General features: G+C 47.1%; 1 protein-coding gene across 2 annotated transcripts in view; it reads left to right on the top strand.

Annotated features, from left to right (window-relative positions):
• Positions 1-6,235: 6,235 nt before the first annotated feature.
• The window catches only part of LOC144106274 (quinone oxidoreductase-like), a 51,787-nt gene continuing 32,021 nt past the window's right edge, over positions 6,236-26,001 (top strand). Inside the window, exons 1-4 of one of the 2 annotated variants that reach the window (XM_077639037.1) lie at positions 6,236-6,384; positions 11,262-11,414; positions 13,473-13,648; positions 18,064-18,268. In XM_077639037.1, the coding sequence (XP_077495163.1) occupies positions 6,292-6,384; positions 11,262-11,414; positions 13,473-13,648; positions 18,064-18,268 (627 nt within the window). In that variant the 5' untranslated portion in view covers positions 6,236-6,291. The remainder of the gene's footprint in view (positions 6,385-11,261; positions 11,415-13,472; positions 13,649-18,063; positions 18,269-26,001) is intronic. The other variant, XM_077639036.1, reaches the window with a different exon arrangement.

Consider the following 26,001-nt stretch of genomic DNA (forward strand, 5'->3'; position numbering starts at 1 on the left):
AGACACTGAAGCAAGGGCAGAGCGCAACGCCGTCTGAAATCTGTCATAATTTACATGTGACCGCAACTGAGAAGACGCCGGAGTAACACGACATATGATATCAAAATGAATAGGTATATGGTCACTTGAGGTGCCGCTATCAACAGTCGACCAATTCGTTACGCCAATTCCAGGACTAATGAACGTGAGATCTAAAACAGATTGATGTGCGAGCGAAGATAAGTGGCCGATCCTGTATTTAAGCACATCAGGTTGTGATCAGAAACCCAGTCCCAAAGGCGCTTGCCGCATGTATTAGTCCTAAAACCCCACGACACATGGTGAGAATTGAAGTCCCCAGCCACGAGAACTGGGTTTTTACAGTTAGCGAGTAAAAAGTCTAGAGGTCTAACGTACTGGACTCCATTGGGGAAATAACAATTTGCTATTGAAAATGGAGAGCACCCAGGAAGTACAAAGTCTAGTGCCAAAATCTCACAGTCAGGAGACATTTGTTGAAAAGATACCACAGCCCTGTGGCAAAATGTTGAAGAGACTAAAGTTAGTAAACCCCCGCCTCTTGACTGGCGGTCTAGGCGAAATGAACGGTAATTTTTGATATGAAAATGTTTGTCGGTTGAAAGCCACATTTCTTGCAAAATTATGACATCCGGATTAAGCTGGGTAGAAATACAGTGTAAATCTGTGGAAGCGGAAAGAATAGAGCGACAGTTCCACTGCAGAACTCGCAACGACGCTATGGTTGCGAAAGTCTAGCAGCAGCAACTGCCTGCTCCAAAATGGTATCCTTGGGTTTAGTGCCAAGCTGCTTCTTCTTGGATTTGGGCTGTGTGCCCAGAGAAGACAACGAATGAGACATGGGGGACCCACTGCGCTTAATAAGCCGCGCATCAGGCTCCACCATCTCGGATTCATACATTATATCAACATCCCTCGAAGTACCCGAGGTAGGTACAGCGGAAAGGACAGAAGTTTGTTCCTGGGGTTGTGATGCTACTGGAATTGGAGACCGGATAAGAGGAGAGGGAATTGCTGTCGAAAGAGGTGCCAAACTAGCCTGCACGGCATGTGTAATCTGAGTCGCTAGAACATTTGTAAGGCACTCCGACACACTTGCGACAATCTTTGCTACCATTTTAGACATCGAAACCTCCACAGCAGCCGCAATTGCCTGGGACAGCGTTGAGTCTAACATGACACCTTGCCGAGCGGTCACACCGGCATAACCGTGGGCACGTTCTTTGACCTCTGAAATAGCGTCACGGCGCGAACAGCGTTTCCTGTCAATTATCTCCAGAATTTGGAATTCCTAAGCTCGAGATGGACAATTTGAGTAGTTTGCAGAGTGAGCACCACCGCAAAGGCAACACTTCTCATTCTTCTCAGTGCAGGTGCTCGTTGAATGACCATCCCCACAGTTGTAACACCTCAAGTTGGATTTGCAACCGCCGGCGCTATGTCCATAGCGTCTCGGCCTCTCCAGTGTAACAACTGCTGGCGCTATGTCCATAGCGCCAGCAGTTGTTACACTGGAGAGGCCGAGATGATAACGGGTCTACCCGAAAAATTAGAGGCCATGTCTTGATTTCAGAGGGGCAGGAAGTGCCGGAAAAGGTAACAATAACCCGGCTACAGCGGTGCACAGCAACAACACCTGCAGCCGACAGAAGCTCAAGAGTCTCTGCCGGAGACAGGGAAGAGTCTACGCCTCGTACAATACCTTTCGTGCAAGCCAGATGTGAAGGGATGAAGGAACTTACCCGAAGGGAGGCAAAGGATGAGGAGTTTAGTAAATCTCTTACACAGGCGAGGTCTGGCGATCTGCACAGAATCCCGCCGCGTCCAAACTGGCGAACCTCTGAGATTGACTCATAATGAGAAGTCGCCGACTGGAGAGCAGCCCGAACAGCACCAGGGTTGTTCATCTTGATTGCACCACCATCCTTAGGCACCAGCGCGACAGGGATACTGCCGACACCACTGCGCAAAAAAGCTTCCAACGGTAGGAGATCAGCGGACAGAGAAGCCGACCAGAGGGAACTCCCCTGGCCGGGAGACTGGGTGGACATAGCCCGGGCTTACTGCTTTACCGCGCAAAGACGCAGAGAGAAAATGCCACAACCAGCCACACGAAACTTAGCCGATCGTTCCCAGCAGAGCAGCGATTGTAGCCACTGGAGACCGGTCGAGGCGAGGCTGCTGATCGAGCGGCGTTCGAGCACGGCTGATACTGCAGAACACTGATACTGCGGCTGATACTGCGTCTTCTTCTTCTTCTTCTTCTTCTTCTTCTTCTTCTTCTTCTTCTTCTTCTTCTTCTTCTTCTTCTTCTTCTTCTTCTTCTTCTTCTTCTTCTTCTTCTTCTTCTTCTTCTTCTTCTTCTTCTTCTTCTTCTTCTTCTTCTTCTTCTTCTTCTTCTTCTTCTTCTCCTCAAGTAATATGGCACATACCCACGTGGGGGGGATTGGCCAAGGTATACAGTAGAATGCCAAGGAAGCATTTGCGCGGGGAAGGAAACGTCAGAAGACTGAATCAAGATAAAAAAAAAATTGGAAAAATAAAATGAATTCAAGAGGTATGAGTCATCCGGAATAGAATCAATCTAGCCTTTTTTGGACATGCGAAAGAATTTTGTATATAGCTAACAAGATAATCGATTAGTTGCACTTATGTAATCGTGAAGGTAGCCGCATACACTGCTTAACGGGAATCCCTTGGCGCTCGCACCGAACGATAGAAGAACTGTAAGAGACAGAGGCAGTCCTAGCCTCGAAAGAGGAACCTCCAGATATTGCTTTCTCTGAACCGCGAACCGCCGGCAAGAGAGGAGAAAATGATCGATTGATTCAACTTGCCCACATGATACACAAAGGTTTGTCGCAGCGAACCCGCACCTGCATAAGTACAGCTCTTGTGCTCCTTTCCTCTTTCTCGTCCACAATTTCTCTCGCGCTGTGCACATCGAAAAAAGCACGCGCTGCAGCATTCATCTTTCTCATTTTTCTCTTGAGCTAGCTGTGCAGGTCACAAACGTGGTTGGGCTATGCAGTTATATTGAAATCACGTCTAGAAGGTCTAAAGCGATAAACATCATCCGCCATCGATGAGACGAGACGTCGGCTGCCTGCAACTCGAGACTGAAACCGCAGCGGCTCTTCGAGGGATGAGTGTCCAGGTTTCCGCCATTGTTCGCCTTTTCTAATTGCTGCGAGAAAATTCCGTTTTAATATGACCTTAGCCTATCGTCATTCCGTTACTGCTCCTGTACGCTCGGAAGATAAGAGCGTAGTGCTTTATGCACGTGCTCGATAGCCACAGCAGGGTGAGACCTGCCTGCCTATTTGCTTCGGTTTCTATGAAATTACAGGGTTCTCCATACAATGCCGACATTTCTCGCGTTTTAATTGCTTATTTTTTATTTATTTAACAAATACTGCAGGTCCTAATTGGGCCCTAGCAGGAGGGGCGCAAAAAAATACAGCATTGTGAATATCAATTCATCGCGCGAAACATAAGTATTCCTTATTCATTTGATATGAGAGCAGACATTACACGAGGACAACGCAAAAAAAAACAGAGAAAGGCAAAAGACGAGGCCCGCCGCGGTGGCTCAAGTGGTTAGGGCTCTCGGCTACTGATCCGGAGTTCCCGGGTTGGAACCCGACCGCGGCGGCTGCGTTTCGATGGAGGCGAAACGCTAAGACACCCGTGTGCTGTGCGATGTCAGTGCACGTTCAATATCCCCAGGTGGTCGAAATTATTCCGGAGCCTAATACTACGGCACCTCTTTCTTCTTTCACTCCCTCATTTATCCCTTCCCTTACGGCGCGGTTCAGTTGTCGGCCGATAGGTGAGATAGATACCGCGCCATTTCCTTTCCTCAAAAGCCAATTTAAAGGCGAAAGACGCAACTTTTTGCACTGAAATACACAGCAAACGCCGGACTTTGGGACATCCGTCCAACTTCCGGTGGCTTCACTAGCCCCTGCTTCGGAAAGCCGAAATGCGGCATCCAGCATCAGTGAGCAGTACAAAGACAACAAAAAGTATAATCTTGCTCAAATGCCATCTATATTATTGTCACTTTCTGGCGGTACATAAGGAAATGGCGAAATTCCCGATTTTTCCAGCCCTTGTTCGCGCAATGACCTAACGCTCCGCGAGGGCTACCTTGGACGATTAACAGCCGGACGCCTCACTTCAGCTGTATACATAGTGAACAGAGTGCTGTGCGCTTGTGTTTTATTGCTTCATCATGAACTAATCACGCCCGCAACTTGTACATATTTATTATTTTGTAAATAGTTTTTACGTATATTACCTCTCCCCCATATGTGCTATGACCGAAAGAACGAAATAGGCCCGAAAACGGACTGCCGAATCAGGATGTCTGCGGGACTCGCAGAGGAATTCCCTCCAGACACATTTGGAATGCGGTCAAAAAGACAGAATTGACAGAAGCCGGGCGCCAGGTTGATTCACCCTACGGCGTGCACAACTACAGGGCCTAAAGCGGTTGCTTTTTAGCTGGAAAACTGTACGAGCTAGAATTTAGATTTTTCCAGACTATTTGCTTTTAGACAAGCAGACATTTGGTATATTGGAAATTCACTTTAAAAATTCTTGTTTAATGCATGCATATCTTTGAAAGTTTTGTTCAAGTTTTCAGCAAAAATCTTGATTTCGCAATTAAAATTTTGTGAGGCATGAAAGAGTTAACAAAAGTGATATTATTAAAAATAGTGTTAATTGGCATTATTTTAATGTAGTGCTCTAGATTTTGCACCTCATCGAACCTCGCCATTCTTGGCTTGAAAAGTCACAAAAATACGGCCATTTTTCCCACGGTTGAGAGAGTTTAACAGAGGATTGAAGGTGTAGTTTTTGCGCCATGTTAGAAGGCAACTCCATTCCCACGAAGAAATCCTTCATGGATGGCCCGCGTAATTAAAGAGGGCCAAATAAACCACCACCTCTGCGACGTTCCCATGCAATCTAAACGTCTATGTCCTGGGGTAATATCTGTTAAACACAAAACTTACGAACTTTCACGAGGAGAAAACTGAAGAGGCACTCGTTATGCTGTAGTTACATTATATTAGACTGCGCGTAGGTATAGACTAGTAATGTCCAAGGAATGCAAGGGAGGTTTTCCACCCCTACCAATTTTTTTTCGCCATATTTTTGGGTCACACACTGAACTTGGGCAGAGTTTTAAACTAAAGCGGTTCTACTTCGCTGGCCTATGCCTGTGCATTTTTTCTGCGATTGATTAACGTACTGTACGAAAAGAGTCGTTTGTAGTAACATTAAAAAAATAACCGATTAGTGCCTTGCCAATCAATTTTTATATTAGGCGTAGTATTACGACGCTCTTAAAAATTATACATTGAAATATTGTTTGATGGTCTTTGTGTGTAATATTCGAACGCGACTAAAATGAACCCAAATTACATCCAAAGAGTTCGCGCCTAAGACGTTTCTGACGTTCGTGCTTTTCGCATAGCGGATGTGACAAATGCACACTTGATCGAATAATGATATTTTGGTGTTACGTACATTCGATCACATTTGTTATTGAACACAAGTGCCCAGGCCGCGTAGAATGGCCGTGTCTTCACCATGCTGAATGTCCATAAATATCTCGCCTGTGTTTAGTGCATGTTGTGACAGGAACTGAGAGTTAGCTTCGGTGTTGTGTGTTTGTAGATTAATGTAGACGAGACTATATACCTGTTGGAAATGTGAAATGTCAGCTCATCTCATGATGTTCATGTGATATGATTGATGGCTTAGTGGAGAGAAGTTAATTGCCTTTTAACTACTAGTGACTTCTTCCCTATGTTTAATATGCAATGGCAAATATAAAAGTTGCTTATTAAAGCGAGTTAGTTCTCACGTTGTGCACACTTTTTGCGGTGCGCGAAAGAAGAGTGCAAAACGTGCAGATTCACGGAGGTATTCGGGGAGAACGATTCTGCCTCCGATGTAGTACCTTGCATTGAATGCCATACTAATTAAAATAGTAGTTTACTACGAAAGTGGGAAAGAACCGACTAATTGGTGAAATGGTTTTAGTGTGCGTTCCTCCGCAGCAACGTGCGTATATATAGCGATAAAAAGTGCACTCAGTTAGCGCCTGACGGCTTCTGGAGTGGCTTGTCGCTATATATCGCCGCACTGTCTTATCATTTTCGGCTTTTACAGCGCAATAAAACAAAGGCGCGGGTCCCGCACTGCTTGGTCTGAAGAGACTTGTGCTGTGAGCCGAAGGCAGGAGAGTCAGCGAAGATGATGCGAGCGATCCAAGTGCAGAAGTTCGGCGGGCCGGAGGTCCTTCAACTAGCGACCAATGTGCCCATTCCTAAAGTGGAGGCCCACAAGGTAATGCGGTTTACCTGTTTAGGGTACTGCTTTTCACTTGCCACTAGATCACGTCAAGTGCGGTGTTTCGGTGCAGTTAGTGCGTCTATGAGCAAACTGGTTGGTATCAGAGCCCACAGAAAGTACATGGATGCCCTGAATAGTCCGCCTGCCTTCCTTGTTGTCATGTAATACAGTACAAGCACTGTTTGGAGACATCATCTCTCTCACATATTATTGCTCGTGCGTACAAAACGGTAGTGAGCTTGTGTACTGCAGCAAAGCGAATTCACCGTCGGCTTCGAAGGGTTGAAATATGGCTCCAAATTATTTCTCGGCAAATGATTTCGTGGGCTCCGGGATGTGCTGTCGAGTCTCTAGAAAGCCGGTCATTCGCGGTTTTAGTCGCCCTTAACTCTTATTCATGCACCCCCTCCTTCATGCTTTCCAAGAAGATAGACGTTACTGGGTCTTTCGTTTCCAAAAACCTAGTTTTCATTTTCATTCTTTTAACTGAGGCCTCTCGTGTGTTGGTCTTTCGTTAGCTCTGCGTACAATGGGAGTACAGGGCGTTTTACAATCAGTTTATATTTTTCTTTAAAACCCATAAAACATAAGACATTGCGGTATGCTAGAATAGGTTGTACGGCAGGGCGGACAATGTGTATCTGCCTCCTGTAACAGGTAGTCACGAGAGGATCAGTTAACAGCTGTTACCTAAACAGCTTCCAATTTTTGGTTTTAGGGCGGTATTTTGTATTGCGGAAATAAAGGCCTTCGACATCGCCGGCGAAAATTGTCTTTAAAATTTAAAAATCGGTATCGTGGTTCGAGATATCGAGCTTGAAATTATGTGCACGAAACGAACCAATACCCAAGCCGACTAGCCACATGCGTTGAAAGTAGTGCAGCTTCACTTCCCGCTTCAGCGGGGTTTTAAAGGCACGCTGTTTCGAACCGTTAAACGAAGCAGCGTGATCACGACATCATGGGGGGAGGACGCCTCACCCGGAGACAAGGAAGGTAGCGCGAGACAAATGTAGCGGGTGGGCAGGTAATGACAAAACGGAGCTACATGTCAGCCGTCGGAGGACGTGTGTTTAACAGCTCTCGCCTTAATGAGAATGGGAAGATGGGCACTCCACTCGTAGGGCGGCTGGTTTCTCAACACCCTTGGCAGTGTAGCGAGCAAAAAAGCAGGAAAGGAAGAGGCAAGGAAGGAGTCGGTGCGGCCTGCACTGACGACCACTGGTCGCACGCGCGGAGCGCTGACCCTAACAGCCGGCAAACAATCATGTTCTGGATCGCATCGTTATGCGCATGTAATTCTCTCTCTTAATACCCTTTCGGAATACCTCGAGGGTGTTACGTGCAGTCTGCCAATAAACTGCTGCATCGTTTTCTTTCATTTCGGGTGGTTCCGCCGGTTGCCGTAGGAGGCCGGAGGAGAAGGAAAATCTTTCATTACACAACCTTTGTTCGTAAAGTTCCGAGACTGAATCCATTAAGAAAAAATTCGTTTAACATAGAAATCATTTGTGGAGCACACCTTCGAAATAGTGTGCCTTGCAGTCTATAAACAGCTTCCAATGCTTGTTGAGGTCTAGGAAACAGTTGGAAAACGCTTCTTTTGGCAGGGCTGTCAGCTCCTTGGTCGCGGCGTCTTGAATGACCTCCACGCTCCCTATCTAGCGACCTTTTAGGGCTCTCTTCACACAAGGAAAGAGGACAAAATCGCATGGGGAGAGATCAGGCGAGTATGGAGGATGGGGAGGTACAGTAATGCTGTGCTTAGCGAGAAATTTGGTCAGCTTAGAGCAGTGTGCGGACTTGCGTTATCGTGGAGAAGGCTCCATTGTCCAGAGGCCCATAAGTCAGGGCTACGGCGTCGAATTGCATCACGCATGTATTGGAGCACGCGGATATATAAATCCTGATTCACCGTCTGCCCTTGTGGGACGAACTCGTGGTGTATGACAACTCTGGCATCGAAAAACACTATCAGCATCGTCTTTGTTTTGGTATTAGGTCGCCGCACCTTTCTCGACGCCGGAGAGCTTGTAGACCACCATTCGGCGCTGAGCATCTTTGTTTCAGGATCGTATCGAAAACACTGTTTCCTCTTCAGCAATGATGCTGTCGACGAATGCAGCATCTTTCTCTGCCTCGAAGAGCAAATCAGCTCTCACTGATGCCTGCGTGTCCTTCTGGCCCTGTGTGGGGAAGAGCGGCACAAGTCTAGCATCCGGCTTTCGTTTACCCAAGTTCTCACGCAAACTTTTGTGGAATGTTTTCTTATTAATGTCCAGAGCAACTGATAGCATGCGGACTGTAATGGTGGAGTCTTGCTGTACGATTTTCCTTATTTGGGCCACGTTAATTGCTTTCATTCCGTGAGGTTGAAGGGCGCTCCTGCCATGTGTCGTCTTCCACCGACGTTTTCCTTGAAGCGAAACTCTTGTGCACTCGAAAACTCGCGGCCGCGATAATCTCGTTGCCGTAAGCGCCACGAAGGAGCTCAGGCGTCTGCGTGGCTGTCTTGCCAAGCTTCACACAGAATTTTATTCCTACCCGCTGTTCGAGGTGGACGTCCATCTCTCTACATTCACTCACAGTAGAATGCGCAGACGACTACTGACAACGTAATTCTCTACATGTAGTGCCATTTAGCGGCTGCCTCAGCAATTAACATAAATAGCTCAGGTTAGGCCGAAAAGATGGCGCTATACATACGCACCAACATTTGTTTTGGGGAATCATTTCTAGAGAAGAAAATAAATCAGTCTCGAAACTTTACGGACAAAGGTATAAAACTACAGATTACCTTCCTTCCTGAGTGGAGCCCTCAGTCCAGGGCTCCATGTGCCGCCGCGATCCTGCCAGCCAGATAGAGCAGCTGTAGCTGGTCTTGCCAACGCCAACGCTATTTTTTCGGCACGCTCCATGAGCCGGCTCTAGCCGGTAGCCTCGGTGCTACAGGGCATCCTCCAAAAAGAAAAGGGTGGGGGGGGGGAGGCGAGGGGGTTATGGTTTGGACGCCCCTGGGTGGCGCTGTGCAGGCCCAAACAGAATGGCACAGTGTAGGTCGGCGTTCTTGGCAGCTGGGGCATTTGTCCGGGTAGAGGGTGGGGAAGAACAAGTGTTTGTGATAAAAGATACGATACGTGTGAGCCTGAAGTTAACGACAGCTTCGACCTTGGTGAGTGTTGGCTGCGGTGGTGGGCTGGCGGCATTGCTCTTTTTTGTGTAGGTTAATATTCGGTAAGGTGGGTGTAAGAGTGAAGAGCCCCGCAGGTGCCCTCTGTGTCTGGTTCATCCTTCGCTTCCGTCGACAGCGTCCGGAAGGTTGCTGCCGGTAAGGGGAAGCGTGACCAGTGGTCGAGACGATGCGCACGGAGGGGAATATTATCAGGACTGCTTGGTGAGAGCGCGCACAGTCGACAGAGTTCAGGTACTCTTTGCGAAAGCGTGGCACGCAGCCTGGGAGTCTATAATTAATGTGTATGTCGAATTGGCGTGATGTTCGTCATGTGTGGCAATGTGGTGTATGGAAGTGAGTGCTACCTCTATGGCGGTCTCCTCAGCCTCGGGCTCGAGCTCATGCCCCGAACGGAGCCTGCAATTTGAATTGAACCAGTGGCGTTTGTACTCGCCAGTCCCATGTACTGTAAAGCGCCTGCGTCGGACTGGTGTTTTTCTGCGTCGGCATATATGACGTTATGGTCAGAGGAGTATTGGCGCAGGAGTGCCTTGACTCTGGCCATTCTACGGTCGGCGTAGAGCTCGGGGTGCATGCTCTTCGGGACTGGTGCGGCTCTGATCTTAGCTGCGAGTGGGGGCGGGCTGCTGCAACGGAGTGGTCGGTTCCGGGCAGCCATGTCGGCGCAGAATGGCCCGGCCTATCCTCGTGTCTCGAAGACGCTTGAGCTGGCCGCTCCTTTGGGCTTCCACCAGCTCTTCTGCCGTGTTGTGTAGGCCCAGCTGGAGCAGGCGGTGTGTCGAGGTGTACGGAGACAGTCCTAGGGCTTTCTTCACCGCCGATCAGAGGAGGCCATTCTGGCGATTCAGCTTGCTTCGACTGAGTCTTTGATAAGGGGTATGGAAAGTAATATGGCTGATTAGCAACGCCATGGTGTCACTCATGGTGTCACTTTCCTTCAGCCCGCCGCGTCTGTTGGAGATGCATTAGATGAAGTGCATCACCTGCGCAGATTGCTTGTGGAGCAGCAGTACAAGTTTGCGCCGTATAATCCATGATCTGTTGGATGGTCTTTATGAAAGTTCATCTGGCCCACGTTAATTCCTCGCAAAATGCGGGTCGCTGCATAAGCGGGGGATACAAAACAGGATTTCACTGCAACTTTTTAGAGCTCTGTTACCTTTCCTGATAAATATATGGACCTTGAATGTATCATGTATGAGAAATAATAAGACAACTTAATAAGTAGTGGCTGGCTTGTTGTTTCATCATACTGACTACTGCAGCGCAGTAGCAACACGGAGAAGAAAGAAAGCAGCGCCTGTGTTTGCGCCCGTCTTTCTTGTCCGTGTTGCTACTGCGCTGGAGTTCTCAGTCAAATAAGACAGGCCTGCATAGTCACAGCCTACCTTCGGTTTAGTGAAATATGCTTCTCGTTAGGTGGAATTGGTTCTTTTAATGCGCTGAGAATGGGCCTCCTTTCCAAGGAGAGCAGTGTAACAGTAAACCGTCGAAAGTAAGCACGACGCTCGTTCGCCCTTTGTAATGTCCAAGCATGACCCTTGACACTGTGCTTGAAAGGGAGTGAAGGCGGATAGAGGCTCAGGTTTGGACAGGACGGGTACTGTGTCAATAAGTACCAACTAGCCCAGCCCAAGCTTTTGTTTACTAGAGTGCCGTTCCTGTTGCACATGCATAGGTCCTGGTTCGCGTGAAGGCAGCTGGCGTGAATCCCGTGGACGCGTACATCCGCGAGGGTTCCTTCGGCCACACCTACCCGACGCCCTACACGCCGGGGAAGGATGGCGCCGGGCTGGTGGAAGGCGTCGGCGAGGGAGTAACCACTGTCAAGGTAACGAACACGCTTTGTACTCGGTATGCTGACTAAACGAGTTGTACATGTTGTCTTGAAATATTGATATTTTCACTTTCCCGGCACCAGGTAAGTTACTGATCCGGAGTTCCCGGGTTCGAACACGACCGCGGCGACTGCGTTTCGATGGCGGCGAAACGCTAAGGCGCCCGTTTGCTGTGCGATGTCAGTGCACGTTAAAGATCCCCAGGTGGTCAAAATTATTCCGGAGACCACCACAACGGCACCTCTTTCTTCCTTTATTCTTTCACTTCCTCGTTTATCCCTTTCCTTACGGCGCGGTTCAGGTGTCCGCCGATATACGAGACAGATACGGCGCCATTTCCTTTCCCCAAAAACCAATTATTATTATTATTTTACTTTCCCGAGCACTACGTTGGTATTTGATGCATGCCGAAGTGAAGGGCTGCAGTTTGATATAGATCACCTGGGGTTCTGCAGAGCGCATTTAAGTGTCGCTGCAGTAGCGTTTTCTCAGTTCGCCAGGGAAATTGCCATCTGATGGACCTAGGTAGGCGAAAATAGCGGGCATTGCGCTATTTATCGAGCTCGCGTATGAATCACGTTCCTTTACTTCTGGTGACGAAACGCTCGCCAGTCAACAATTTTCTTGGAGGGAAAGGAAGGATGAATGGGATTTAGTTTTCTGATTATGCTAGAAAATAATGAAATGAAGCCACAAGCAAGGAAGACTACAAAAAGGTCTAATGGGCAGCAGTCATACAATAAAAAGGCAGAGCTGCAGGGTTTCAGTAAAGCCCACAAGAAATACTTAAATATAGAGTTCTTTTTTTAAGGTATCGAGATTACGACTGCGGCCTAAGCACAATAGCAGCCGCGGACGTCAGAAGAAAGCTAAATCTGGCTAATAAGCTGGTCAATTAATTTTTATGATTAACTTTACAGTCGTGGCAGTTGCAGTTGGGCTCTCGGCTATTATTAGAAATTAGTCGCGAGCCGTTAGTAGCAGCCATATTAGCTTTTACAATTTTGAAAATGTTACTATTTCCGGCGCCGTGGCGCAATTAATTATGGGCATTAAGGCGCGTTGAACCAGAATCACGTGGCTGTTAAGCACGCGAAATCACACCTATAGACCAAGGCGTGACACTCGGCGGCGCATGCGCCGCGTTACCTTTATTGTCCCTCATGCCGCCTTCTCTCTTTTCCAGCCCACCGGCGAGAATGTAATGGGCAAAGTCACGTTGCATATGCCGCGCCGAATGACGCCCGTTAGTAGGTGTGGCGACGCACGCTTCATAGGCTTGCAGTTTCAATTTGACATGCCGGGTTGCTTGAAGTATTTACACAACAGCGCCGAACATATTGGCGTTTTGTAAATTTGACAGCCTGTTATAGCTGTTACTAACGGCCGGCTACAAACGAATGACCAAGAGTGCACCGGCACGTAACAGTTTTTCGGCACGTAACAGTTCGCAACAGTGTTTCGGAGGGACGTTGAAGGAAATCAAGGAAACATTTGCGCATTAGATGATTTGCAAGAAAGTAGAACTAACGGCATGCCATTAGTGGGGATCAAACCCACGACCTCTGCATGTGAAGTGTTGACCCTCACCAGAGCAGCTACGGCGGCGGCGATCCTCCTTCCTTCTGCTTCTAAAGCTAACCATGACTAAGCATAACGTGTTGTCTGGCTAGTTGGTCCAATACTTAAGACATGGTAGTTGCGCGAAACACACACACAGGACAGGGTACGGGGCGAGCGCAATTAGTAAATTTGGTCCCGTACCGTCGCTCGTCCTGTACGCTGCCTTGTGCGTGTGTGTGTTTCGCGCAACTACCATAACTGAAGCTGAAAGATATCCGTTTTAGTGAAACTGCATGATCTGTCTTTAGTTTAAGAATGCTACCTTTGAGTGTACTCGCACTCCGTGAGCTATGACGTTGAACCTCGCATAGGAAAAAATAAATCACTGAAATTGATCCGGAGGCATCTATAGACGGTGGCTTTATAGCGCTGGGCCTAGCATTCAGACGCAAGTGTCCCCTCCAATTCTTCTATCCTGTTCCGCGCAGCGCGGCGACCGCGTGTTCTTCTCCAACCGGAACCCGAGAAACGTTCACGGGTCGTACGCACAGTACAGCCTTCTGGACGACACCGACGTGTGGCGGCTGCCAGAGCACGTGTCCTTCGAGAAGGGAGCCGCCCTCGGCATCCCCTACTTCACGGCCTACAGGGCGATCGTGCTCAAGTGAGGGCTCTCACGTTTCGGAGATCCCCCGATTTTGTAGACGTCTGCACTATTGCGGAGAGGTATTGCCGGCCAAACTTCTATAGCTAGCTTGTGCGACGGCCGTGTTTTTCATGTTCCTGCAGCTCATCACGGAGCAAACTTGCGGTCATATGAAATCTAAGCACAAGTTCACAAAGGCAGTGTTTAATACTGAGCTTTCCGCAAGTTTGCTTCGTCCTGAAGCGCAGGAAAGTAGAAAAAGCGGCTGCCGCGCACGCTAGCTAAAGATTTGTGCAGCTGTACTAGCGCAGACGCATACCAGACTTGCCGGCGGTTAACAGCGCGTGTGAGACATGTGGGGACGGGCTTATGCCGCTGCGCATGCGCAGCTCACACCCTGCTCTTCTTATATAAGCCTAAGATATAGTCGGATACAGATTAGGCTTGCAGTGGAGCTCTGTCCGTATTCATGACTGCTACACAGTGTACCTCCGAGACAAGGAAATAGCCCATTTTTAAAGCATTGCGTGCCACCTAAAGAAAAAGCTAATTACAGGAAAAAATTGCGGACTAGAAATTTTGGCGCTCTTTACTTGTGACAAACCGCAATTTGATTTACCGCTGAGAATGGTTAACTGTATTTAGCACCCAAGTGAGCATATTGTATTCCTGCTCTTTTAAAATCTATTAGAACTGCTCTTTATGAAATAGTACATTTAGTGCACATCTTTTTCTTTCGAATGCTGAACTAGCCTTTTGAATTGGTACATTTATTGTGCACACATTTTTCTTTGCAATACTGAGACTGTATTATCAATGTGCATGATGCCTTATATGTACTGGTATGTATTGTGCACAATGCACGCATTTTCTGCACTATTGTTCATTCGCGTCGTGCTTGTGGTGTGCAACGGTGTAACCATGTAGAAAAAAGGAACCGCCCTGTAACTGCCCCATGATCAAAAAGTATAAAAAGAAGAGCATCCTGTGGGGAGGTGTAGTTTCCAATTGCTGTTTCTTAATTTCCTTACTCCTATAGTATGAATACGGTATGCTAAGACTCTCAACTCGAAGGCATGTAGTGTACGATATACATATACGGGGCTAGTGCACGAGTGCTGTGCATGTGCAGTGGTCAGGATAGGACGCGCATGCGCTGCACGCACTCGGCTAGTAAAGTATAGGCCCACGTGATTACTTCACCTCTATGCTAACGCTCTCCGCTACTGACTTTACATCCATTTCCTAAACCCGCATTCTGAAGCCACTAGACTTTGCTTGCTGTCCATGGTAGCAAAGTTGTTCGCGTCAGATGCGGCTATTTAGAAATGGTTAGAAGACTGTTCTGTTCCGAGTGCGAGGTGTAGGAAAGAAGGCTGGCCTCGAGCGGAGAACGGCGGCGAGAGTAGACGTGGAAAACAAAAAAACAACCGACAGGACAGGCGCTGATGGCAGCAATGTCTCCCTCGTGGCGCGCTGCCTCTCTTCGATATGCAAGACCAACAAGCTGGAACCAAAATCCTTACGTGATCAATTGGCCTTAAGCGCCCGACATACGAACATCGGCGTCAACGTGACTGCGTTGTGAGGCGTCCATTGATACCGAGTGGGGTGTTTCCGAGGTTAGCCTCTTCACGAAGTAGTCTCCGATGGTTATCCCAGTTTTTGCCCATGCGAGTCGCGTTACGTCGCACTGCCTACTGAAGTTGTACTTGATTCCTTGCTTCGTTAAATTTAGTAAGTAACTGTGAAGAAAACTTTCTGTTCAAATAAACCATTCCGGACACAGGGATACATAATGTCTTGCCTTGTGGCTACCACGAGTGTATGTAGCATATTTAGCTTCAGCTTGCCGTAGATTTAACAAAGCTGAGGTCAGACCAGTGAAACTGAAAATGCCTCTCTTTTGGACCGCCGTCTTGCTGAATATGTCAAAAGTGGACGGCCAGTTAGGAACACGGCGGCGGTGGAAAACGCCACGTCTGTGTGGCGAACTTCACGAAGTCTCTATTATCGCAGTAAGCGGTGCTGCTTCCATTGACACTGAGAGATTACGCCTCTGAGGTCACTGCATCCGAGTCGGCACCTGGCTGCCTTCGCATTCTCGTTCTACGTGTGGCTATCAGTGGATACGATGGTTCCATTATCTCAAATGTCGAAGAGCCCGCAGTACCAGCACAGACATGAAAGAAGCCACCGGAAATGTCAAGAGTGATGCGCATTTCTGTCAGTAGTGTTTGTCCCGGAGCGGTCGTTGCAAACTACGTGCCACATTTCACCGGTAGAATTGCTTGATACTCTGTTCCCGTGTGTCGGACGAAAATCTACCACCATTGAGATTTCTGCATTTCGAGAGTAAACGGAAGTTGTTAGAAGTCGGCATTGTAGAATATAGGCATATATTTTATTTATTATAAAAGAGAAGAGTCAGCTCGCCAGGCTGGTTTTGTCCTGTTGAAGAGTGGCTGACTGGGCGAGTTGGTATATATTCCTTCACAACCTTTCACAGAGCGCTACAGAACCAGAACAGAAAATGAGATGCATGGGAAACACACTGCGCTGCAACAAACAAAACTTCAAACACACAGACTTATTATACATATAACTGAATTACAACGAAACACAGGCATTTGCTAAGAATGCTAAGAATGGTTTGGTTTGGTCTGGTTTATGCGGTTTAATGTCCTAAAGCGACTCAGGCTATGAGGGACGCGCCGTAGTGGAGGGCTCCGGAAATTTCGACCACCTGGGGTTCTTTCACGTGCACTGACATCGCACAATACACGGGCCTCTAGAATGGTCCTTGGAAGTAACCTGCATGCATAGAGTGGCTAATGTGAAACGCGATTAACACTAGGCATCAAAATACTGAAATGAAGGCCGATGAGCAGAAAAATGAAAAAGAAAACGAAAACATGACACTTGTTCATCGCAAAGACGTGAGGGTGACAGGACAACGCCTCGACAGCCCAATTAAAGAGTCTGAATTCAGGACTGGAGGAGATTGAGCGCCCACGAGTGATGGTTGCGGACTTTGGGAGTAAGGCCCTCAAAAAATTTAGTGAATGTAAATTCACTAAATTTTTTGGTGTTACCGAAGCTGTGTCCTTAGTAAACGTGTTACATAAAACGCTGTTGTTCGTTATTGCAGGACACAGGGTTTTGGGTCCCTCCCTTTCTGTAGGCTCTTTCGCTTTACCGTATAACTTTCGACGGTTCAGAGTATAGGTTGCTGAGAAAGTTGCCGTAAGCAGCGAGGACAGCATGCTAGTAAGCCACTTCAGTCCGTACTATAAACGAAGACGTTGGAAGTTAGCAGGTGGTGTTATCCTGGCCGTTGTGGTTAAAAGTTGTAAATGTCATCATTTACAGGAATTCTTGTTAAATATAAATATGCTGTTCTGTCGAAGACCGAGGCTTACATTGCATGTGTAATGAGGAAAACTGCTTAATTTCTGCTGACAATGGAGCAAATATGACTAAGTTAGAATCCGTGACGCCATGCTGATGACTTGTGAGCTTTAGACAGTATGTTCGTATTTGAATGCCTGAACGGTGTTAATTTAGTGACACTGCGTTAAAAAATTACGTATGTCCTACCCAGTATCCCCGTACGCCGAAAAAAATATGCTGTTTTTCTCGCCAAAACTGATGCCGTGGCTAGCAGTTCTGATTTGATGATCCAGTAATGGTATTTTATACATGAACTGCGCACCAAAATTAGTGCATAAGGTGCGGCCGACGAATCGCGTTAGTGTGAATATGCGAGCCCACGGGACAAGGCTGTGAACGGCTGTAATAAGTGGCACGAAGTGGAAACAATTTTTAGAGCAGTACCTCGAACAAGTGCGTTTCTTTTTACGGAAATCGGTGCAAGGAAGAAACATAAGTGGCTAGAAAACGAATATTGCTCATCTGACACTGAACAGCCGAAATCCAGAGACGGCATTTCTTGCATTGCGGTGGTTGTATTTGCTGCTTCTACTATAGACTTTGCAAGTTGTACAATCAGTTGTACGGAAGGTGGTCTATGAAGAAGCTGGTAAAAGGGTGAGGGACAGTACACTGAGCAACCAGAATGAAAATTGTCGGCTTATAATTGGATACAAACGCGTGCAGATGGCACCTATACAAGGGGACGAAATAGCGCTCGACGGAACGTGAAATGCTCAGACAGGTGGCCGGAGGCTTGGTGATGTGACAAAGGGGGCACCAAGGGAAGGAAACACTTGATGAGGGTGGCAGAAGAGAACGCGTAGTGGTGAGGGTATTAATGGGGTTCTTTGTAGACCGGGCCTCATTGGTGCTGGCTCAGCGGAACAATAATTGGACACTTATTTGTCTGGGAATAAACCTAATTCGGCCGACAGTGACTAAAAATAATGCTTCCGTGCGGAAACCTTACACGTGTGTGTCCCTGATGGTGGGTGCAGGGCCAAGACGCAGGCCTCCCACCGCCTGCTGGTGCACGGTGCAAGCGGCGGGGTTGGAACAGCGTGCATCCAGATCGCCAAGAACATGGTTGGCGCCAAGGTGGCCGGAACGGCAGGCACCTCTTACGGCCTGGAGCTGATACGAAGCTTGGGTGCCGACTTTGCCGCCTGTCACCGGCAACAGGACTACCTGTCCAAGATAATGGTGAGTCCCTCCACTCAGCTGCGGCTCTGCAGAGGTCGGTACAGCGAGCTCTTCCCTTTCCCGCTGTATCATAACATGGCCGCAGAACATGGCCGGGCTCCCCGCAGTGGTAGCAGAGCGGACGATCGTTGGACGTTCGCCACACGTACGCTTTGCGGAATGGAGGGCACGGGTCCTGCTGCTGCTCGATGGGACGCACGTAACGATGGGGTGGTGGTTGTTCGGCAACGGGGCGAAACGCTTGCGGCGCCGAGGCAGGTCGGCGCAGGGCATCGCTGTAGGACATTACGTGCGACTCCGAAAGGGGTGCTGGGAGTGGCTGCACCGCTCGCCGGATTTCGTCACGGAGAACATCGCCTGTCGAAGGTACGCTTTCTGACGGAGCACTCAAGTTGAGGTGTCGCAGTTCTTCGCGGACAATGCTCCGCACAAGCGCTCGCAGCGCCTCATCCCCGGGGCCTGGCAAGGACGTGCAGTACTGAGCGGCCGCTACATTTGCCTGACGGCCGTATTGGGCACTCCGTTCCTGCAAGGAACGTTCTATGGTCGTCGCTTCCTTGGCAAAGGCGGCGACAGTTCTCGGAGGGTCGCGCATGAGGCCAGCGAACAGCTGCTCCTTTACCCCACGCATAAGGTGCCTCACCTTTGTAGCTTCGGGCATGGCTGGGTCGGCCCGATTGAAGAGGCTCATGTCCTCAATAAACATGGCCACGCTCTCGTTGGACTGCTGTGACCTGGAGCGAAGGGCAAGTTTGGCATTCTCCTTTCGCTCGCTCGAACTGAACGTGGCGAGCACCTCGCGGCGAAAAGCTGCCCAGTTAGAGAAAAACGCCTCGTGGTTCTCGAACCACGTTTTCGCCGAGTCTTGCAGTGCGAAGTACACGTTCAGCAGCTTTCGCTCGTCGTCTTATTGGTTGAACGCGGCCACACGGTCAAAACCGGCCAACCAATCTTCTACATCCTCGAACCGGTCGCCGTGGAAGGATGGTGGCGACCGAGGTGCAAGAAAGACGAACGGTGGGGCACTGCCGAAGGACTGACCTGTCTGGCTGCCAGTGGCGGAAGTCATGGCCCGAGCAAGAATCGTGAGTGGCTCAAATTCGGGTTGCAGGCCTCGCAGGCCACGGCTCGCTTTGTGGACAGGTGTGGCGTCTGCTCGTCGGGGAGAAGCGTCAGGGCTATCGTCCCGGTCAGCGTACATGGGATGATACCCAGCACCTCCACCAAAAATGTCACCGGCGAAAATACAGAGAACAAAGCTGTTCACTCGAGCGAGGTTTGCCAAGAAGACGTTCGGCCACGCGCTCAGGAACACAGTTCGACCTCCAGGTGGCGCCGGCAGAAAGTCAGCAGCGTGGCATTATCTTTAGCTCCAGATCACAGTACGTTCAAATGGACCGCTATATTGCTCTGACATAGTGGCCACAATAAAAGGTGTGCCTCAGGGCTGTGTTTTGTGACCCCTGCTCCTGAAAATATATGCAAATGATATTCCTAACTTAAACGACAAAGCGACCGCCATTATATTCGCGGACGACACTAGCCTTTTCTTCAGCTCTGAAAACATCCCATGACTGATTAATACTGCTAACCAAGCTGTGTCCGCCTTAGAAACAATGTCACTGAATAATTCTCCATAAATAAATAAATAAGAAAAAGAAACAGCTGCCTTACTTTTCTACCATAAGGAAAAGCAGGTGGTGAATTCGCCTTCAGTTTATTTAGGTTATGATGCTGTCAGATATGAAGATGGTTTCAATCTCTTGGAATACTTTCTACATCGACAATGATTTGGAATGCCCATGTAGAAGACGTCTCCCATTCCATTTCTCGATCTATTGGAATTATCTACCGTCATAAATATGTTATACCGTTGCAGGTGAGCATGAATTTGTATTATGCGATTTTATACTCGTCTTTAAGTTACTGTTTTCTTGTGTGGAGAAATACGACGAACACAAATATTAACAAGCTTCCTGTTTGCGCGCTGTTGCCAATAGATCATATGATTTACCAATTACCCCAGTAATCTTTGAGAACAAAACTGTGTCCGTGAAACGATTGTTTGACTATAGGTTTGTGTGTTTTTACAAACGAACTATTGCCAAAGATGATGCCTACTTTTCTAATGTTCTCAGAACTTATACCTTGCTGATCCCCTTATGAATCTAGAAGATGTGACTCTTACGCAGCCCCACAAAACAGGACTAGCTATGAATTCATGATGCTCAGGTTTATATAATAATAATAATAATAATAATAATAATAATAATAATAATAATAATAATAATAATAATAATAATAATAATAATAATAATAATAATAATAATAATAATAATAATAATAATAATAATAATAATAATAATAATAATAATAATAGCTTTATTTCCATCAAAACGATGGAGGGGCCGTGGGTAAAAGCTGCTGAACAGCTTGACTAGAGCCCACGGTCCCCTCTACAAGGCAGTACAGGAGCATACATGAAACATACAGGAATACAAACATACAGAAACGCAAAATTGATTCGATTTAATGTATCACAACGAAATCAATATTAGAATTGTTCAAAAACATGACATATCACGTGGCGCAGTTCACGAACTGTAGCGCGACCTAAATCAATTCCACATTTATTCAGATCGTTAAGAAGTTTAGGCAAAATGTACGATAGTGTACCCATAGAATAGTTAGCACGGGGAGTGACCACCTTCCAGTATTCAGACTGACGTATAGTGTAGGATGTAGGCTTTATTTCTAGCTTGGCTAGGTTGCGAAAGAAATTTCGATTTTCTTTTAATTCGTACTTAAAGGCAACAATTAGTCTATAGCTAAACAATTTCCAGACAGGCATTATATCTGCTTTAATGAACAGAGCATGTGTATGAGAATTGTAGGGGACATCAAAAATAAGCCTAATTATCTTTTTTTTGTAGGACGTACACCTTTGTTAAGTTTGTTACTGTGGTAGATCCCCATACCAAAAAGCAGTAAGAGAGGTGAGAGTAAAAAAGAGAATTATATATCAGCTTTTTTACGCTGAAAGGTAATATAGACCTACATCTGGATAAAATACCAACCCCAATGGGCACTGAAGCTCCCTTGGATGTCCTGGGGACGTGCGGGACGTCCTGTGGACGTTCAGTGAACGTCCAGTGGAGTTTCAGTGCCCGTTGGGACGACACTTGACAATTTAGTGCAAACAGAATCTACAAGAATATCCCACAGCATATTTTGCGAAAACGTGACCCCAAGAATTTTAATACTACTCACTATTTCTATTTTTCTGGTGCCATAGATAAGATCTACGTTCATATTTACCTGCTTTGATTTCGGTCTAAATAGTACAGCCTTAGTTTTGTTGGTGTTAACTTCTAACTGATTTGCTACAGACCATTCCAGAAGTTTTACAAGGGCGGAGTTTGCTATATAGCTGATTTGCTCACAGTCTGTAGCCGAAAAAAATATGCTGGCATCGTCGGCGTACAATATATATTTGGCTTCAGCGCATTTATTTACCAGATCATTTATGTAGATATTAAAAAGAAAAGGTCCAAGAATGCTGCCTTGAGGCACTCCTCTTGCAATCGGTTTTTGGTCGGAACAGTGCTCACCTATTTGAACATACTGCCGCCGATAGCCAAGGTAAGATTTTATAAGATTCCAGCAATGGCCACGCACTCCATACAATTCAAGTTTTTTGAGTAAAATGGAATGAACAATGCAGTCAAATGCTTTCGTGAAATCAATGTACAGGCCCAGTACAACCATCTTACTTGAAAACTGTGATAAAATAAACTCTTTTTGTTCTATCAAGGCTAGTTCCGTGGACCTATGCTTTCTAAATCCAAATTGAGCTGGGGTTACAAGGTCATATTTCTGAAAAAAAATTGAAAGGCGCTCATGAATAATCTTTTCTAAACCCTTTGAAAATATTGGCAACACTGAGATAGGGCGATAATTCTTGATGTCATTTCGATCACTTTTCTTGAACAATACCGTAACCTTAGCCACCTGCATTCTTTGTGGGAAAACGGCACTTCTAAACACATCCTTGTCTGGTGAAGTTAGTACTACGTCACAGCCTTCCATTCGTAACCTCTGCATGTAAATGCGCTGTTGACTAAAAAATTCTGTTTTGTAGAAAAGCAGCACGCTTGAAATGCTGATTGTCGGGTATGAGGATGTAGTCTCCTTTTATATTTTTCTCTCTCTTTCTTTGTTGTAGTAACAGGTATTTCATGAGACATTCGTCTTTATATTCCGTCACGCCTAGTTTTGTACTTTGTTATTGTAAACTCCGCTCTTAATTGCTTATACCTAAATCATTGTTGAAGCCTTGTGTGTATCTTATTGCTTGCTGTCAATACTCAGGGGCGCCGAGGTTCGCCAAGCAGGGGTGCAACACTGCTTTTTTCTCGCAGTCCTCAATTTTTTGTATTACTCGAAAAACTGAAATAAAAAAAAATTAAAAACGAAATGGTAACATGTGGCTTGAATGATAAAGTTCCTTTTTGCCACTAAATTCCAGTGAACATGAAAGAAAAATATAGGTGAATCTGTTGGTGATTTCACAGTAGAGAGGACAAAGCGCAGACTACCATGTCTCCCCCTTCCCTTCATCCCTCCTCCCCAGCGCAGGGTGGCCAACCGGGACACCTTTCTGGTTAACCCATCCCTGCTTTCCTTGTTGCTCTTAATCTCTCTATCTAGACTGTGATAGCGTCGTATCGCATAAAATGCACTATTGGACTGGTTTGTCCTTATATTAGAGCGATAGACTTAACTATATGCTCTAATAATTTAGTGGAAACGCAGTCAGAGTTTCCAAATAAGATCACTGCACCATTTTTATTGGCAGCGCTGGCGGTAGAAAGTCAGGGATAATTGTAAAAGGAATGAGCATAGGCATGACATAAAAATCGAAATTGCTCTCGGGCGACACATTCGCCGACATGAAAGGAAGCCGCAATGCTTGCAACTTATTGTTTAGAGTACCTGACTCTTCCTGAGCTCGTTATTTGAACGGAACAAGCCTCTGGGGCGCGAGATAGTGGGTAGAGCGGCAAATAATTTGGGCCAAGACCGATGTGACTCAGATAACGACGTTCAATCGGCTAAGTTCGGAAGTTTGTCGCTGTACGAAAAAGCGAAGAAAAAGTGGGTATTTTTTTGCGCTAGTTTTAATGCATGCATGCTAGTTTCACGAAGTTGTCCACTGTCGGCCACTTCCTGGTAACGCTCGTGAAGCTAAAGCTTTTAACATCGAAGCGTTTCACTTAAACAGAAATATTGTGTGCATCAGAAGACTTCACCGAAGCTTTTACCATACGGAGATCAAATCTTGCCCCCGCCCGCGGGGAGTTGTCCTCATGAAATATGGACATCTTTTCACAATTTCAGATCTGCGAACTGCCCGTGCAGGGTTGCTTAGAACACATGCTACGGGTGCTTAAGATGTAGAGGGCCGTGCGGTTCTCAGCCTACCGGACGAAACATTGCTGGTCCGGCTTAGCTTATTTAATGAAGCTTGAGAATTGGGGAGCATTCTATCAACGTTGTTAACAGCGTGAGTAGTGGCTGTTTTGAGATGCTGGAAAGGTGCTCTAGAGCTTTCGTCGTACAGGCAGATGTCGATCGCATCTTACCACTTGACACTGTAAAGAAATTTGCACCGTTAGTGGTTCATTTCCGTATCTTTTTTTTATTGGTCGTTTCCATCAAAATGATAGGAAGTGGGGCAAAAAGCTGCGTAGACAGCTTGATAAAGGCCCCGCTCTCCCAAAGGCAAGCAGTACTAATAGAGCACGCCAATCAGGAGTAAGCACACCGAAGTCACAGACTAAAATTCAGCAATTTCGTAGTTTTCAGATATACGTCATTCAAGCGTATGAAAAAAAGTGAAAGTGAAGAGACAAGCAAAACGCCATTTAGCAAAAAAAAAAGAAACAACAAGGAATAAATACATTGGCGTTGGCATTGTACGAAAAGAAGATAACAAGGATACAATAAAGAGCATGAACTGCAAAGTATATCGCGACGAACAGCAAAAAAAAAATGTACGTACATGACAAGCATGTCATGGTATAAGCACAATGCTGTCCATGTACTTAAAGGGACACTGAGGAGAACTCTATCAGATTTTTTTCGTTAGCAAAATCTGATACTTCGGCATTTCATGGCTTTGTTGCCACTTGTCCGGGAGCGAAATATGCATTTATTTCAAAGAAATTTGGATTCGAAGTTGAAAAAGTTTTTCCCGCCGCTCTGATTCAAACCCGAGAACTCTTATGACGTCACAGAGAACGTTTATGACGTCGTAGGACGGAGTGACGTGAAACGTGACGTAAACGCATACTCCGTGATTTCTGAAGGCTAGCGGTGCGGTCTAGCAGCTGCCGAAATGAAAGCTATCGCAGCCGCACGTTGAATGCATCTGTCGGTGGTCGCTGCCGTCGCTTCGTTTACGTTTGCACCGGCGTCTTGTCAGCGTTACGATGGATACCGTTCCCGAACCCGACGACGTAGTTCTCGCAAATACTCCGGCCTGCATTTCAGCGACCTCAGCCCCACAGAGCGTGCGATGCTTTTGAGGGAGCACGGTTAGGTCGGGCGCTGGCGGGTCGTTTCCCCCTTCCTCAGTGAGCAGCCGTTGCAAACTACCGTATTTACGCGCATAATTTGCGCACTTTTTATTCAGAAATTATGGCTCGAAGAAGGGGTGCGCAAATTACGCGGGGATTTCGCGAGCGCGACTTAAAAAACTCCACAAAGGTCATAACGCACAATATAGGTATAGTGTATGTTGCTGCGTATAGCACCCGGACCCGCACCCCGTGCTGGCCGCCCCCCGAAAACAGTTCACTCAATGAAAATCTGCGCACCCCCCCCCCCCCCCCCCCCCTCCTTGCGGGACGGCATGAAGGTGTATGCATGAAGCTGAATAAGACGCTAAACAGTGTCATCGCTTGCAGCCCAGCCAATTGTTCGGCAGTTCCGGATTCCGTAAGTTTGCTTTCGCAACTTCATCCGGGATAGCAAGCGCGAATCAATTAATTATCACACCACACAATTCTTTAACAGTACCGCGCGAGCGTCGACCAAACTGCTTGTCGGCGCCTTATCACGGCGCGGAGCTGCGAAGCCAGCAAGAAAAGCCACGTGCGCACAAGTTTGCTGACACAACGATTGTTGTCTATGGGCAAACTTGTGCGCACGCGGTTATTCTCGCTGGCTTTGCCGCTCCGCGCCGTGATAAGGCGCTGACAAACAGTTTGAAACTTGCCGTATAGTTGTGATATCCCATCGCAAGACACGACCGAATAATGAAACACAAGCCGTCAGAGCCACAAAGAAAAACGTAGCCGGCAGTCGAGTCACATGCATAAGCCAAACAAACAGCGGTGTTGGCTGTTCTATCAGCTGCCGATCCTCCCCGGAAGCGCTGCTGGCCGTTCCGAGTGAGGATGCCGTTGGTGCCTGTAACAGCGGCCTCTGACACCCCCGTGAACGCGCAGTGCACAAAAGATACAAAAAGCCTTCCGAACAAACACGCGGAAAAGCCGAATGCTGCTGGGTAGAGCCACAGGGTAGAGCCCGCGTGCATGATGGTGGTCTAGCGCAGTGCGGTGCGTAAAATATGCAAGTAAAAATTTTTTGTAAATCCGGGTGATGAGTTAAGGGTGTGCAAATTATGCGAGGTCGCAAATTATGCGCGTAAATACGGTAAATATCAT

This window comes from Amblyomma americanum, chromosome 10 (assembly GCF_052857255.1).
Source record: "Amblyomma americanum isolate KBUSLIRL-KWMA chromosome 10, ASM5285725v1, whole genome shotgun sequence".
NCBI classification, from domain to species: domain Eukaryota; kingdom Metazoa; phylum Arthropoda; class Arachnida; order Ixodida; family Ixodidae; genus Amblyomma; species Amblyomma americanum.